Raw genomic sequence first — 17,657 nt, forward strand, 5'->3', positions numbered from 1 at the left:
TTGATGAAACTACCCAGGGTATAAAGTAGGCTAGGCTAGTTAAAATTAGCTCAATGCATCAGTGATAATAATCCCATATGAAGGCCTATGTAGAATACCACAACACCCTGAAAGCACCTACTGAGTAGCCTACTTTTACTTTTGATTGGGTACATATTGCTGATAGTAATTTTATACTTTTACTTATTTACTTGTAAGGGAGTATTTTTATGTGAGGTATTGCTACTTTTACCTAAGGATCTGAATACGTCTTGTACCTTCATTCCACTATGATTATCTGTCAGCTAGAATAAGTTTTTATAGGAAAAACCTCTGGTCAGGCCACCTCTCACATTGCCAGAACTATCTCCACAGCGCTGAGGAGGAGGGTCTGGCTAGTCCACACAGCATTCCGGGATGGGAGAAAAACATGCTCTGGTTTATTGGTATTTCTTTAAACCAATCACAATCGTCTTGGGCGGCCGTACAGAGCAACGGCACCTCTGCAAAATAGCAGGAATAGAAGGAACTTGTTTTGGTCGAACCTGTACATTCAAAGGTTGTTTTAGTCGTGCAACAGAAAACTCCGATTGGACAGATAGTCTAGCTAGCTGTCTGGATTTACCCTGCAGAGATCTGAGGAGCAGTCAACCATCCTCAGAAATCCATCAGATTCCAAGTTAACGGACATCCGGCCTAAATGAGGGACATTCGGCGGAATTTCTGGCAGAGCAATCCCGGAAGTGGAACGTCCTGTATATAGACTAGGCCACCTATGATATGACAACTTGTTAAAGGTGGGCCTACATTTTACAACTGCTTATTTAGCCTACTTTTATCTGTGTAGAAAAAGGACTTCAGATGTGGATACTGTGCATATTGTATTTCCCCAAAGTTTTAAAGGGACACAAGTTGGGGGACTTATACAAGATAGAAAAAAAAAAAAAAAAGTTATCATTTAAGCCCCCAAAACTTATCTATTTGAGCGGTCCTTTAAAACATGAATGAGGCTGATTCATTGAAAGATAAGCAGTCCATAAGCTGATGATGTTGCTCAATAGCAACCACACACACACACACACACACAGAGTGGGCATTAAAAGAGGCCACAGCATCCCCACCTCCCCTTCAGCGCACTGTGCATCCTCTGAAACCACACTGCTGTGCACAAGGCCGCACAAGTTTGCAAGAGAGGCAGACGGTGAAGTTAAAAGAAAGGGAGAGAGGAGAGGAAGTCAGCTTGACGAGGGTGAACCACAGACACTGCCAAGAAATGATGAAGTCGCTGTCAAGGTGCACTGACTGAAACAAGACTCGGAAAAGAAAAGAGAGGTAACATGAGAGAGAAAGATTGTAGTAAAGCATTAGATCCTTGCTATTGCTGCATTGTAGCCGGGTCAGCGCCTAAAACTGGGGGAAGCCCCTAATCTGAGATGTTTTACTGCATTGGACCTGCAACATTTAGAGAAGCAAGACCACCCACGACCTTATCTCCCCTCCAGTGCACTCACAGCCCATATACTCTAAAAGGAAAAGAGGTAGAAGGGAGCGAGCAGAGGGTAGAAAGAGGAAGCAGCGTGTTGCTAACTAAATCCAACCTCGGCTTCAGCACTTCTCGGTTTTGTTAAGCCAAATAACGATGTGCTCAGAGGAACATTTCTCACTTGGATTGGCTGTGACTGCGAGATGACTGGAGCTTTTCTGAGTGTTCCCATCATGAGGCCTTACCACTGCTGGACCGTCCTGCATGTGTCCATCTTGGCAGGGCTGCTTCTCACCTTAAATGCTGACAGTAGGTTCTTATTGTTTTTGCATATTGTCTTGTCTCAATATTTGTGTTACGTTTCCTTCCTCTGCAGGTCCGTTATGTGTTAAATCAGGACTTTGGACTAAAAAAAATAAAATAACAGCTTTGTGACCATTATCCAAATACCGTGGTACAGGTTGGAGGCCTGATTTCTGTGTATGTCATGAATTCTAAAGTGCTGTGTACATGTCTACACAGGATATAGATTTAAAATACAACTGCTAAGTATGTAGGCAGCTTATACAGTTTTTAAAAGGACGAAGTCGGCATATCTCCCAAACCCAACAAGTGGCTCAGTTTGTTGTGAAAGTTGTAACCGATATTAGGATTATGTTATTCTTCCTAGAACATGCCACATAATAATCTTATTATATAATTGTCTTTAAAAGTATGTCATATATATACCTTGAATGTACGTTCAACTGATATGTAAAACTAATTGTATAATGTCGGTTTCAGGTGTTGAAAATACTTTCGGTTAACAGGAGGGTGTTTTTCGCGCGTGTGGGAGCTTGATGGAAACACAGTTTTCATTAAAAAAAAGAAAAAAAAAAGGCAAAAATATTTTCAAAAACATGGAACAACTAAAAACTATTTCTCTAGCTTACTCATTAGCTTCATCAGTCATCTACCCACTTCATGTTCCTTTGTTTCTATACATTTCCGTATGCAATATGTCCTGGCAACAGGATTTGCGTGATTTCTTATTATAGAAAAAGCTATATGTGCTGTGTGAATTACTCTATTTACTGCCACCGACCACAGTGTCATTCACATATTTGTCTACATGTTATTCTGTGGTTTCCTTTAATGTTGTGGTTTGAAGCCAGAGGAGGTACAGTATTATTTAATAGTGACTCAGGTTGGTGGCATTGAGCAACCAACATTTAAAAATGGACTTTGTTTATAGAAAAAATCATAATTATCCATACAGTATTACCACTATCTTACACCAGTATAGTTAACTTATTAAAAATACCAAAATAAGCCGTTGGTTTACAAACAAAGAAAGAACAGGGCCGTTTTTTTTTTTTTTGCAGATACATATTTCTCATAGCGACAAACCCAGTTATCATGGAACTATGGATGTTTAGATTTTCAGTTTTTGTAAGCATTTTAATACTGTGATGTCTGAAAGCTCCAGAACAGAGCTTGAATTGAACTGATTGATTGCTTAGTCAACGGCTGTTTCAAAGGTTAAGAATGAACTCCAGCTCAACGTTGGTGAACAGTGGAACGTGTTGTGTTAAACTGACACTAATGCAGTTGCAGATTTCAGTGATTTATATAAAGTAAATCGGGGGTTATCAGGGTGAAATTCAGATATGTGGGTTTAAAGTTTCCCTCGAGACGCTGTACATTAGGTTGGGTTCACTCTCACTTCCTTCTCATGCAAATTGTGTTTCCACTTATCACAAAATGAAATGTCAGTTTCAGTGTGTTTCTTTAGTTTGGATTTTTACCGTATTAAGATTTGCATCGCATATGATGGTACTTTTTCCTTCCTTTCACAATCTTACTAAGAAAAGCTACTTATGTGTAGGATTGGGCACCGAGGACCGATTCCTACTTGGAATTGTTTCAAAAATTACGATTCCAGTGCAATCGTTTCTTTATTGGAATCGTTTGGAATCGTTTTAGGATTTGGTTTCAAATCCGATCATCGCTTCCCAATTTAATATGCGTAAGTTTTGGTTTCCGTAGCGGCCAGGCGCTTGTTGTGTTGCTGCCTTGGAGCACAGTAAGCAGCGCTCTAGTGTGGCTTTATTTTACATTGAAAAATCCCTGTAAAACTGCAAACCACCCTTGAATCAAAAAAACGTATTCTCCTCTTATTTGTGAAAATAGGCATGTGACCCATTTCAAATCCACCCCTCAAAGAATCGGAATCGAGAATCGATAAGAACCGGAATCGAAAGGAAGAATCGCAATTGGAATCAGAATTGTTATAATCCAAACGATGTCCAACCCTACTTATGTGTATTTCAAATGTCTGGTGTCCTTTAACCAGTGTAACAACTCCCCTGGACTGTTCTCTTCAGGTCTTGCAACGTCTTAAAAGCCCTAAAATGCATTAAAAACTGGAATTTATTCAAAAGTCTTAAATGTTTTCTCTTGCCTGCAGTGAACAGTAATGTTAGTTGGTAATACTGATAACTACAGCTATACGCTCATCCACCCATAATTGGGAAGTGATGATTACTGGCAAATAATGAATGAACTTAAATAAATTATAAATTTTTAATTGGTTACTCTATCCATTTTCCCTCTGCTTATCTGGGTCCAGGTTGTGTGAATTTAATTGATTATATAATTGGAAATTATTGTCATATGCTGCTGCAAAGTACTGAAAAAAAGGGATATAATTGAGTGATTTAGGCCGGTGTGTCCCAAACAGGTATGAAATTGTATTCTATGCGGTATTGAAAAGGCCTTTAACTTGGTATCCTGCAGAAACCATGATTAAAAAAACTTTTATTGTAAAAAATGTTATCATTAAGCTGGTATCCGATGCAATTGCTCCATTACAATAAACTGTAAAGTAAAGATGAATTAACCTATTCTGTATGTGGTTTGTGTCATTTTCCTTTTGCAGATAATGATTCAACTTGCGATATAGAAATTAGAGTACGTCGCGGCACGGTTCATGAAGCTCTCCTTGGGGAAGACCTTCGGATTAACTGCCCAGTTGCTTTCTGCAACAATTCCCCACTGACAGTCTCCTGGTATAAATATGAGACAAGTAAACCTGTCCCTGTTGATGTCAGCAGCAGCAGTCACATTAAAACAGAGTGGACACGTCCAAAGCCTTTAGAAGGGATATCGTATTTGATCTTCCAAAAAATACTCAGAAATGACTCGGGTCAGTATCAGTGTACAACTGGAGGCAGTATGAGTCATAGCATCAACATCTCTGTCTATGGTGAGTGTAACATGTTTCACTAATTTCATACATCTATACTAAACTGACCTAAGAAACCTGTGTTCACATTGTACAGCTCATATTTCTAACTGCTATTAACAAAATGTCTATCTTTGTATCATTAAGACTTAATTCTGTATTATGTTATAGGTGATGGTGAGCGTAATGTTACACGGAATGTCACAAGTAAGAAAAGTTTATATATAGTGTTGTGCTTCGACACTGCTATTCCACATGCTTTCCATGTCTTAATATTAATCTGATCCTTGAGTTTAATTGAGTCAAACTTCTTTTTAAAGCAGAAGAAATGATTGTGGAACCTGAACCCAGAGACGATCTATGGATATACATGTACTTTGCAGCTGGGATTGTGCCATTTGTCATCATAGTGATCATTTTATCCGTTGTATCAATGCGAGGTTGTAAAGGTGAGATGTTGTATAAATATGCCATACGCCACATGACTGTGACTCCAAAAACATAAACTAATTTCATCAAAATGCTATCATGCAGGGAGGCCAAAGAAAGAGCTGCAAACTGAAAATCAGGTAAGAAGAGGATATATTTCAAACTTACAGTCCATCCCATTTCCCCCATTTTCAACACTTTAATGCAAAATGCTTTTTTTTGGGGATGTTTTCAGTACATGGCGATCCCCATGGTCGAGCAACCCTTGCCTCACGCCAGCATCCAGCCCTCGCCAAGAGGAACCCCCTCTGCACCGCCGTCTCGGAGGTCCACCCGGAGGATTACATCACCCTCACAACCCAATGAGCTGCCAGCACCACGAGACACTGAGGAAGAGGGGAGTTCTATTGTGTATGCTGCTCTCAATCATCATCTTCCAGCGGCGGCTGCTGCTCGGCCGCCACGGAGACGACAGGAGGAGACTTCAGAGTATGCAGCTATCCGTGTTAAAGACCCAGCGCCCAATATAAATTACTCCTAAGTGGACAACAGCTCCCATTTGCCGGAATAAATAGGGCGAGGACCACATTTCAATCTGGTACATCCCAGAGGAGCTCAGCAGAGTGATTAAAAGGAGATATACAGAAAACTTGCCTTGGATAGGCAAAGTTTTTTCCATTTGCGTTTTTGTAAAAAAACAAACAAAAAACTGCTATCTTATCACAACATGAGGAAAATACAGCCGGACATCTACCTGAGACTCTAAAGATTTGCCCTTTGCTAAAATTGATTAGACCTCTGCTCAAGGTGAAGTTTGGCTAGGCCGAGCTGTGCTGGGAATTTGTGAGGTCATCATGTACCAATAAGAATGGATACGCCCTAAACATGCCAAATTAAAATGGAATGTAACCAAGTGGTCTCCACTCCATTTCAATTCAGGACCAAAGACAACGAAGTACCTATACTGTTTTGCTGTAAGGGTGCCTTGTTTGCATCATCAAAAAGTAAAATCTTTGCTTTCACGGAAATGTTACTGACATTGTCCCACTGGAGCCATGTTGCAGGATTTCTTCAAATATACGAGGCTGTGAGCGACCAAACTGCCAACCTGATCTCACAGAATAACGTGAAATGAACACGGCCCCTTAACTCAAAAGCTGTGGCAGTGTCACGGAATCGCCGAAAAGTCCGTGATGGGCCACGGAATAATTCCGTGAAATGAACACGGCCCCTTACGTTAAGGAAAAGGTCGTGGGAGGGCGGGACAACAACGGTTTGCGTTTAGGAAAAGAACAACGGGACGGTTGGGTTTAAGGAATAAGGAATCCTGACACGCGGGACACGAACCCCGGTCTCCTGGGTGAAAGTCCTGTGTTGTTTGACCCATCCACCACCCCAACCAACCTCCTCATGTGGATTGTTCGGCCTTTCATACTACTCACTAACGTTGTCGCTCTTAATGCTACGTCATCTTCTCATTGACTTTACTTTGGCATTGTTTTCCGTGGTGGCCACACGGAATTTTCACACATTCCGTCCCACCACCACGTAATGCACTGTTAACAGTTCGTGACCATTTCACGGAATTCTGTGAGACCAGGCTGGAACTGCAGATGCGCTGATCCAACACTCTCGCTCTGATATTACAAACTGTCTGAGAGCAGACAAGTTAAAGGGTAAGGCTGGGGATACTCTGGGTTTTTGCTATTGTACAACAAATCCCATAAAAAGACCAACAAGAATTGATCCTACTAACACATATTGTCTGTGTGTCCAAAACCTGATCCAACTTATGTGAACTGGGTGACATGTTTCTTTACCATGAACACACACTCTAGTTTATTTTGACTCCTACATTCACCGTCCTGCTGACACAAATTTTAATTATTAATCTGCAGCTGAAAATAGTCTAACGAATCCCTTTTTTACTCCTGTGTGAGTAATATCTGTTAAAACCTGCAGTGCCTCTACACCAGATGTTTTAGGAAATTACTTTTCAAAAATGAAACTATATATTTGTGCTTCATTCTTAAAGTTTTGTCTTCTTAAGAACCAATGAGCTTGGGATCAAGTGCCACAGACTTAACTTGTGTTTCCTCTGTCCTGCTGGTGTTAGTTTTAGCACTGGTCAGACAGTATTAAAAAAATAAACTAACGTGTTGGATTTTTGGAATTTCACTGGATTTGTTGACAATAAGAAAAATATAGAACTACACCAGCCTTAACCTCTAACATGCAAGTGGGAAAAGGGCTGAAACCATGCTAAGAAGTCCTCTATCTGTAATTCTACAACATTAGAGGCTAAACACAGCACCATCTCTTAACAAACTAAATGTTTTAGTCTTCAACTAAAGAGGATTTGTTTGTGATCTTGGTTTGAATGTTTTGTGGCATGCACTCACTGACGGTTCAAACTGTGACTTTGTGCTGTTGCACTTCCATGACTTGAATTCACTCTGATGAGTGACATCACATCTGATAACAGTAATGGTTTTATGGGCTTACAGACTGTTTACCACAGCCACTATTAGCACACTTTCTGACTATGTGAATGACGAATGAGCTTCTGTAGTTTTGCTTTTCAAAACCTTTTATAATTGTTGTTTCATTTAAATTATGTGCAATCAAATGGCATAATGTGTAATCAAATAATATGTAACCGTGACTGTTTGATTTGAATTAAGATTATATGACACCATCACTGCTGAGTCGCTTTTGTGCTGTTTTTCCTGTAAACAATCTAATACGATGGAAGCAAAAAATGTTTACTAGAAACCCCCCAGAGCTTCAGCTGTAACGAGGTTAAAAAAAAAAAGTGATCAAAAGCAGGAAGTTAAGTAAAAACCACTGTGATCTTTAGAGCAGCCCTACAGTGATAGCTGTTTGACACTAGTGGATACAGTAGCTGGTTCCCACCATGAGACTTAACTGCCTGACCATCCTCCATGTGTCCATCTTAGTGGCGCTCTTCCTCACTTTGGATGCTGATAGTAAGTTTTTGTCATTCTATCTACCGTACATCACTCACTCTCAATCTGACCAGGTCTTTGTTTCTCTTATGTTAATTAATGTGTTCGAGAATAGGAATAAGTTAAACTATGTTTTGCATGTTAAAGACTGAAAAGGTTTTGAATACACGTATTATACCTCACACATAAAATCCAGCGCAGGCATACAGACATTCAAAGATTCAACAGCGCAGCATTACAAACTTGACTTGGAAATAAACTAGATTGAATATGAATGCTTTTGGTTTAATTCATATATAAGGGAAAAAGGAAAAGACATACGATTTTACTCTGTGAAAAAAACCTAAAGAAAACCAATGAATTCCTGTTAAAATGTCAAAATCTGAAGAAATTGGGTCTCTGATGCTATAACGCAGTAACCTTAGCTCATTGTTTGCACCTCAGGAGGATCTTTATGGAGCATCTTTAGATGGTTGATGGCAAATATTAGCCATTCTTCTCTTACAACCATTCCAGCAAGTAAAAATGACAAAGATTAAGTTTTTTTCTTGGTCCACCTGCGTCATTTTTATTCTGAGAAGAACAATTACAAGTAAAAAGCAGGCTACATCCATGGCAGAACAGCATTGTAATAAGGTAGAATCACCATCAAAGACATCGGGGAAGGTCTTTTGCTGTGAAATCAAGCCTCTTGGTCACTGTTCTAGCTTCATACTTGGCATCACTTTCTCACAAGTTTTCCATCCTCCATTAAGATTGGCAGACCCTGATCCCAACCATGGCTTCAACACCCAAACTCTAACATTAAGGAGTGTAAACTTAACCCTTGTGTTGTCTTCCCGTCGCCTTTTTTCAACTTTTACCAATTTTTACCAATTTCTTTTTTTTTAAATGCTATACGATATAATTAAACACCCAAATCCAATGAGAACAGTGAACTGACTTGTAAAGAGCGTTGTATGGAACCATCCACGTTATCTTTTTAACAATTTGGTTGAAAGAAATCCAAATTTCTGATATATAGAAACTTTGAAAATGGGTCATATTATCCCCGAGGACAACAGGAGGGTTAAACAGTTTTAATTTAGATTTGAGGTTGCACAGAACCCAATGCAAAAAAAGTGCTTTAACCACAGAAATACCACACATGATTTACTGACCTGAATTTGAAGTTTGATGGCTGCAGCTGCAACATTTCTAACTTTTTTTCTGTGCTCGGATTCTTTTCTTGTCTACTCCTGCAGACTGATTTTGAAAATGTTCCATCACTTTTCACTGCTTTCATATTTTGTCATCCTCAGCTGGTATCACATTGCCCCAGTCATTTCTAATCTTCTGTCATTTTTTTTTCGTTTGCAGGTGAAGTTTCAAATTGTAAAGTTGAAATTAAAGTAGGCAGCGCGGTTTACGAATCTCTCCTTGGAGAAGACCTTCGGATTAACTGCATGGTTGCTTTTTGCAACAATTCACCAGCGACAGTCTCCTGGTATAAAGTTGGGGAAACTAAACATGTCCCTGTCAAAGTCTGCAGTCACAGTAAAACAGAGTGTAAACTTGTAAAGCCTTTAGAAGGGATATCGTTTTTGGTCTTTGAAAAAATACGCAAAAATGACTCAGGTGTGTATCAGTGTAAAGTGGGAGCCAGTTTGAGTCCTGAGATCAGCGTCTCTGTCCATGGTGAGTGATCCTTCTGCACAGCATGGATTATACTGGACTGTACAGATGCTGAATTGACTCTCTCACAGTGATATTGCCATTTCACATGCATTATATGGCTTACATTCTTTATTGACGCGGTGTCAAATGTCCTCTTTTATCTCGCAGAGAGCCCAGAAGACTCCTTCTGGCCATATGTGTACCGTGGTGTCGGACTCATGGTGTTTGTCCTCATAATGTTAACTTTATGTGTTGCATCAAGATGCAGGTGTAAAGGTGAGGAGTTTGGATCTTTACATACAGTGATTGTTCAGCAGCAGAGGCACTCTGCAGACGTCCTGATGAAGGTCTAATCTAAAAAAAATAAATGAAAAAATGCCACAAAAGAATAAGAACAAATATATACATAATATAGGACATATATATATACATTACTATAATCATTCTGAGAACAGTAACTAATCTCTCCTGTTCTCAATCTAATCATGCAGGAGAATCCAGTGACACACCAGATCTGAGCTGCCAGCCCTCCCATGATGCATTGCCTCCCACTCATATCTATGAAAACGATTATCCAGAAGGAAATGAAGGTGTCCAATAGCTTATACACAACATACATACACATAGGCACACAGACATATGACATCCACGCACACATAACATAAAAAAAAATACAAAGGAAGATATCAATAGTGTGCCCTTACAGTAAAGTTAGATTGTAGCATGAAATAATGTTTTGCATGTTAAAGGTTATAAAGAGTGAAAAGGTTTCAAGTACACGTATTATACCTCACACATAGAATCCAGAGCAGGGTACAGACACACCCAAAGACTCAATGGCGCAGCAATAGAACTTGACAAGGAAACAGATTGGACATGAATGTAGTTAGAGTCAATTTAATTCCTATGTAGGAAAAAGTAAAAGACATGAGCAACCATGTCATAAATGTAAAGCCTAACTGTGTAAAAAAATAAATAAAACAACCGACATAATTGGCTTTGTAACATAGAAGTTGTAAAATGGGTCTGCTGCTATAATGCAGATTGTAGTTCATTGTTTGCACCTTGAGATGATCTTTATAAATATGTGTACCGTGGTGTCGGACTCATGGTGTTTGTCCTCATAATGCTAACTTTATGTGTTGCATCAAGATGCAGGTGTAAAGGTGAGGAGTTTGGATCTTTACATACAGTGATTGTTCAGCAGCAGAGGTACTCTGCAGACGTCCTGATGAAGGTCTAATCTAAAAAAAATAAATGAAAAAATGCCACAAAAGAATAAGAACAAATATATACATAATACAGGACATATACTATATACATTACTATAATCATTCTGAGAACAGTAACTAATCTCTCCTGTTCTCAATCTAATCATGCAGGAGAATCCAGGGACACACCAGATCTGAGCCGCCAGCCCTCCCGTGATGCATTGCCTCCCACTCATATCTATGAAAACGATTAGTAGTCTCCATGTCTGTGCCTTGATATCAATCTTCTCACTTCAAATGATTCATATCAAAACATTTCATAGTATTCATTTCAAGATTTTGTAACCTGCAACTTGTATCTCATTTATTCACATTTTTACTGATACTTGTTCATCAATGCTTGGCTTTGCTGTTATGTTTTGTATTTTTATGTACTATCCTTTGTGAATGATTAATGTGGTTCTCATGGCCTTAAAATGAACATGTACATTTTTACATTGACCAAATTAAATGATTAATTGATACATTTCTTTAAAATGATGTGTTTATTGTTGTGCATACTTTTAAGTGTAACGGGGGTATGCATACGACAAAGACCACCGAAAGCAGGAAGTAAAGTACACCATTGTTGTATCTAGAGCAGACAGTGATAGCTGTTCTACACAAGTGGACACAGTATTTGGTTTTTGAGTGTTTCCATCATGAGACTTAACTACTGCCTGACCATCATCCATGTGTCCATCTTAGTGGCACTCTTCCTCACTTTGGATGCTGATAGTAAGTTTTTGTTATTCTATCTATTGTACATCGCTCACTCTCAATCTGAGCAGGTCTTTGTTTCTCTTTCGTTAAGTAACACATTTACGAATAGGAGTCAGATTAATAGATAGATAGATAGATAGATAGATAGATAGACAGATAGAGATAGAGATACTTCAGGTATCCAGAAGGAAATGAAGGTGTCCAATAGCTTATACACAACATACATACACATAGGCACACAAACATATGACATCCACGCACACATAATATAGTACAAAAATACAAAGGAAGAAATCAATAGTGTGCCCTTACAGTAAAGTTAGATTGTAGCATGAAATAATGTTTTGCATGTTAAAGGTTATAAAGAGTGAAAAGGTTTCAAGTACACGTATTATACCTCACACATAGAATCCAGAGCAGGGTACAGACACACCCAAAGACTCAATGGCGCAGCAATAGAACTCAACAAGGAAATAGATTGGACATGAATGTAGTTAGAGTCAATTTAATTCCTATGTAGGAAAAAGTAAAAGACATGAGCAACCATGTCATAAATGTAAAGCCTAACTGTGTAAAAAAATAAAGAAAACAACCGACATAATTGGCTTTGTAACATGGAAGTTGTAAAATGGGTCTGCTGCTATAATGTAGATTGTAGTTCATTGTTTGCACCTTGAGATGATCTTTATAAATATGCGTAGATGGTTGATGAAAAATATTTTATAAAAAGAAATATATTCAAAATTACATAATATATAAACAAACATTTTAATTGGGAAGATTTCAGGTCGCACTAAACAAAAAAACTGCTTTCACCACAAAGATCCCACAAATGACTTTAGACCTAAATTTATGTTTGATGGCAGCAGCTGCAGCATTAAAAACTTCATCTGTGATCTCATTGTTTTTTGTCTCATTCCTAGACTGATTTTTTAAAATGTTAGATCACTTTTCACTGCTTTCAGCTGGTTTTATACTTTCCATCAAGCATGGATTAATTGGCCAATCTTTCCTAATCTGTATGTTTTTTGTTTTTTTCCTTTTGCAGGTACGGATTCAACTTGCGACATAGAAATTAATTAATTATAACTTAAATAAATTATTAATTTTTAATTGGTGAATCCATCCATTTTCCCTCTGCAGTTATCTTTTGCAACAATTTAATTGATTAGTCTCCTGGAAATAAATATGAGACAACTAAACCTGTCCCTGTTGGTATCGATTCAATTGTCCATTACAATAAACTGAGTGGACACTTTGAAAACCTATTCTGATGTGGATATCTTATTTGATCTTGCAAAAATGATTCAAGAAACGATATAGAAGTATCAGTGTCACACTGGAGACAGGTTGAGTCATAGCATTGGGGAAGATCTCTGTCTATGGTAGTGTAACATTTTCACTAATTTAATACATCTATACTAAACTGACAGAAACCTGTGTATAAATATGAGACGCTAAATATTTCTAACTGCTATTAACAAAATGTCTATCACATTAAAAAAAAAATTGATATAAAGCCTTTGTGCAGCAACAATGCTATTCCAAAAATTTTCCAAATCTTTATTAGACTGGGTAATCAGTGCCCAACTGGAGGCAGTTTGATTTCTCCCTGCAGCTCAGGCTGGAAACCTGGTGTTTATCTATCCTGCTTCGTTAATTTTGCTGGAACCAATACAAACTGACTTAAGAAACCTGTGTTCACATTGTACAGCTCGGGTTTAAATTAACAAAATGTCTATCTTTGTATCAACCATCAATTTTGTTTACATTACAAGGTGATGGTGAGAGTAATGCAGCACTGGAATGGAAACAACCTGTTGAAAATATATATATAGTGTTATGGTCTGCTATTGGTTGAAGGACTATCAAAATTTACAGATTAATTTGAATCCTGTCCTTTCAAACATCTTGTCCATGGAAAATACAGTGCAGACTTTCCAGACTAATGTTCAATCTTAAAAACTGAACTTGGTCTGGTGATAAAACTAAATCTTTATATTAAATAACTCATATTTGCTTTTTGAGCTTTTCCCTTTCCTTTATAATGTTATATATTTTTGTGCATGTTATAGGTAGGCATTTTGAAAAAACCCAAAGTATCTGCAAGGGATAATGGCTGATAAATGAATATTTAAAAATGCTCCAAAAGCTCTATTGTAGTCCATCCTTCAACCATGTTGAACATAACATGGTTGTTCATTATTTTTTTCCAGTCTTAGCGTGGTTATAATTATACTCTGCTTACCAAGACTGGCTAGTAGTGGTAACTTAGATTTTTTTTGTTCAAAGGACTTTAAGTTTAAAGATGGAATTTGTATTTTTATACATTTGTATTTAAAAGAAGAGCTCAACATATATTTTGATGTTCCTGCAGTTCTGTTGTGACATTACAACAAACAAGTTTTTTTTTAAACTGCAAACCATATAAACTTATTGAGGATCTGATATAACCTCTAAATACAATTATGAACCTGAAAATGAGAGTAATATGAGCACTTTAATCTAAATCCTGTTCTTCCAAACATCTCTGTCCATGGCCAATGAGCCTCGGAATATTGCAGTTTTAAATACCAAACTGAACTGTAGAGATGCAAAAACCTTTATTATTTCCCAAATAATCTGATTGAACTTGATTCTTCTGTGGCAAATAAACAATCTGAATGCTTTTCAGGTGAGGTCAAGCTCACCACGGTTACATGGACGACTTTGGAACCAGGTAAGAAAACAGAACTCACTCTCTTACAATGATATGGCTGTTTAACATGCATTGTACGGGCCAAAACCCACCAACAAACATGATCTTTTCATGAATCTACTTTTCATACATGCTTCTTTGATGGTGAATCAACTCTTTTATCTAGCAGAGAGCACAGAAGAGACTTTTTGGCCATATGTGTACCTTGTTGTTGGAATCATGGCGTTTGTCATCATAGTGCTAACTGTATGGGTTGCTTCAAGATGTGGGTGTAAAGGTGAGAATTTCTTATTTTTACATACAGTGATTGTTTAGCAGCAGAGGCACTCTGCAGACGTCCTGATGAAGGTGTGATCTAAAAAACAGAACAGTAGGAAAACATGAAAAATGCCACAAAACAATAAGATTAAATATGTTATACAGGAACTATTAATTATTATAATTCTGAGAACAGTAACTAATCTCTCCTGTTCTCAATCTAATCATGCAGGAGAATCCAGTGACACACCAGATCTGAGCCACCAGCCCTCCCATGATGCGTTGACTACCACCACTATCTATGAAAGTGTTTAGTAGTCTCCATGTCTGTGCCTTGATATCAATCTGCTCACGCCAAATGATTCATATCAAAACATTTCATAGTATTCATTTCAAGATTTTGTAACCTGCAACTTGTATCTGTATTGTGTATAACTATCTTTGTGTCTGTGTATGTATGTATGTAGGTTTTGTATGTTCCCTCTGTGTACTATGTGATGGACAGTGTGTCTGTATGTTTTTTGTGTTTGGGTGTACCCTTCTGTCTGTGGTATGTTGTGTGTACTTTTATATTTGGACCTTGAGTCTGTAAATAAAGTTATTATTATTATTATTATCTCATTTATTCACATTTTTACTGATACTTGTTTATCAATGCTTGGCTTTGCTGTTATGTTTTGTATTTTTATGTACTATGCTTTGTGAATGATTAATGTGGTTCTCATGGCCTTAAAATGAACATGTACATTTTTACACTGACCAAATTAAATGATTAATTGATACATTTCTTGAAAAAGATGTGTTTACTGATGTGCATACTTTTAAGTGTAATGGGGGTATGCATACGCCAAAGACCACCAAAAGCAGGAAGTAAAGTACACCATTGTTGTATCTAGAGCAGACAGTGATAGCTGTTCTACACAAGTGGACACAGTATTTGGTTTTTGAGTGTTTCCATCATGAGACTTAACTACTGCCTGACCATCCTCCATGTGTCCATCTTAGTGGCACTCTTCCTCACTTTGGATGCTGATAGTAAGTTTTTGTTATTCTATCTATTGTACATCGCTCACTCTCAATCTGAGCAGGTCTTTGTTTCTCTTTCGTTAAGTAACACATTTACAAATAGGAGTCAGATAGATAGATAGATAGATAGAGATAGATAGATAGATAGAGATAGAGATACTTTAGTTATCCAGAAGGAAATGAAGGTGTTCAATAGCTTATACACAACATACATACACATAGGTACACAGACATCCACGCACACATAACATAAAAAAATACAAAGGAAGATATCAATAGTGTGCCCTTACAGTAAAGTTAGATTGGAGCATGAAATAATGTTTTGCATGTTAAAGGTTATAAAGAGTGAAAAGGTTTCAAGTACACGTATTATACCTCACACATAGAATCCAGAGCAGGGTACAGACACACCCAAAGACTCAATGGCGCAGCAATAGAACTCAACAAGGAAATAGATTGGACATGAATGTAGTTAGAGTCAATTTAATTCCTATGTAGGAAAAAGTAAAAGACATGAGCAACCTTGTCATAAATGTAAAGCCTAACTGTGTAAAAAAATAAAGAAAACAACCGACATAATTGGCTTTGTAACATAGAAGTTGTAAAATGGGTCTGCTGCTATAATGCAGATTGTAGTTCATTGTTTGCACCTTGAGATGATCTTTATAAATATGCGTAGATTGTTGATTTAAATTATTTTCTAACAATAAATACATTCATAATTACATAATGTTTAAACAAACATTTGATTTGGGAAGATTTCAGGTCGCACTAAACAATAAAAGTGCTTTCACCACAAAGATCCCACAAATGACTTGTGACCTAAATTTCTGTTTGATAGCAGCAGCTGCAGCATTAAAAACTTCATCCGTGATCTCATTCTTTTCTGTCTCATTCCTAGACTGATTTTTGAAAATGTTAGATGACTTTTCACTGCTTTCTGATTATGTCATCATCAGCTGGTTTTAGACTTTCCATCAAGTGTGGATATATTGTCCAATCTTTCCTGATCTGTATGTCTTTTGTTATTTTCCTTTTGCAGATAATGATTCAACTTGCGATATAGAAATTAGAGTACGTCGCGGCACGGTTCATGAAGCTCTCCTTGGGGAAGACCTTCGGATTAACTGCCCAGTTGCTTTCTGCAACAATTCCCCACTGACAGTCTCCTGGTATAAATATGAGACAAGTAAACCTGTCCCTGTTGATGTCAGCAGCAGCAGTCACATTAAAACAGAGTGGACACGTCCAAAGCCTTTAGAAGGGATATCGTATTTGATCTTCCAAGGAATACTCAGAAATGACTCGGGTCAGTATCAGTGTGCAACTGGAGGCAGTTTGAGTCATAGCATCAACATCACTGTCTATGGTGAGTGTAACATGTTTCACTAATTTCATACATCTATACTAAACTGACCTAAGAAACCTGTGTTCACATTGTACAGCTCATATTTCTAACTGCTATTAACAAATCTTTGTATCATTAAGACTTAATTCTGTATTATGTTATAGGTGATGGTGAGCGTAATGTTACACGGAATGTCACAAGTAAGAAAAGTTTATATATAGTGTTGTGCTGCGACACTGCTATTCCACATGCTTTCCATGTCTTAATATTAATCTGATCCTTGAGTTTAATTGAGTCAAACTTCTTTTTATAGCAGAAGAAATGATTGTGGAACCTGAACCCAGAGACGATCTATGGATATACATGTACTTTACAGCTGGGATTGTGTCATTTGTCATCATACTGATCATTTTATCCGTTGTATCAATCCAAGGATGTAAAAGTGAGATGCTGTATAAATATGCCACAAAACAATAACATTAAATATGTTATACAGGGCCTATTGATTATAATAGAGATTCTGAGAACAGTAACTAATCTCTCCTGTTCTCAATCTAATCATGCAGGAGAATCCAGGGACACACCAGATCTGAGCCGCCAGCCCTCCCATGA

At 37.7% G+C, this 17,657-nt stretch overlaps 2 protein-coding genes across 3 annotated transcripts; both read left to right on the plus strand.

The window, feature by feature from the left end:
- Window positions 1–1,212: 1,212 nt before the first annotated feature.
- On the plus strand, window positions 1,213–6,381 carry LOC114551122 (B- and T-lymphocyte attenuator). The gene is made up of 6 exons (XM_028572217.1): window positions 1,213–1,771; window positions 4,383–4,709; window positions 4,860–4,895; window positions 5,009–5,137; window positions 5,223–5,257; window positions 5,353–6,381. The coding sequence occupies exons 1-6, from the start codon at window positions 1,666–1,668 to the stop codon at window positions 5,656–5,658; spliced, it is 939 nt and encodes a 312-aa protein (XP_028428018.1). The 5' UTR covers window positions 1,213–1,665; the 3' UTR covers window positions 5,659–6,381.
- A 1,522-nt stretch (window positions 6,382–7,903) lies between these two features.
- LOC114551107 (uncharacterized) lies at window positions 7,904–11,417 on the plus strand. 2 transcript variants are annotated; one of them, XM_028572194.1, is made up of 5 exons: window positions 7,904–8,107; window positions 9,446–9,763; window positions 9,911–10,018; window positions 10,234–10,332; window positions 11,125–11,417. In XM_028572194.1, the coding sequence occupies exons 1-5, from the start codon at window positions 8,035–8,037 to the stop codon at window positions 11,205–11,207; spliced, it is 681 nt and encodes a 226-aa protein (XP_028427995.1). In that variant the 5' UTR covers window positions 7,904–8,034; the 3' UTR covers window positions 11,208–11,417. The 2 variants fall into 2 exon arrangements, with proteins under 2 accessions (XP_028427995.1, XP_028427996.1); XM_028572195.1 differs by lacking the exon at window positions 9,446–9,763.
- The last annotated feature ends 6,240 nt before the right edge of the window (window positions 11,418–17,657 follow it).

This window comes from Perca flavescens, chromosome 24 (assembly GCF_004354835.1).
Source record: "Perca flavescens isolate YP-PL-M2 chromosome 24, PFLA_1.0, whole genome shotgun sequence".
Lineage (NCBI taxonomy): Eukaryota > Metazoa > Chordata > Actinopteri > Perciformes > Percidae > Perca > Perca flavescens.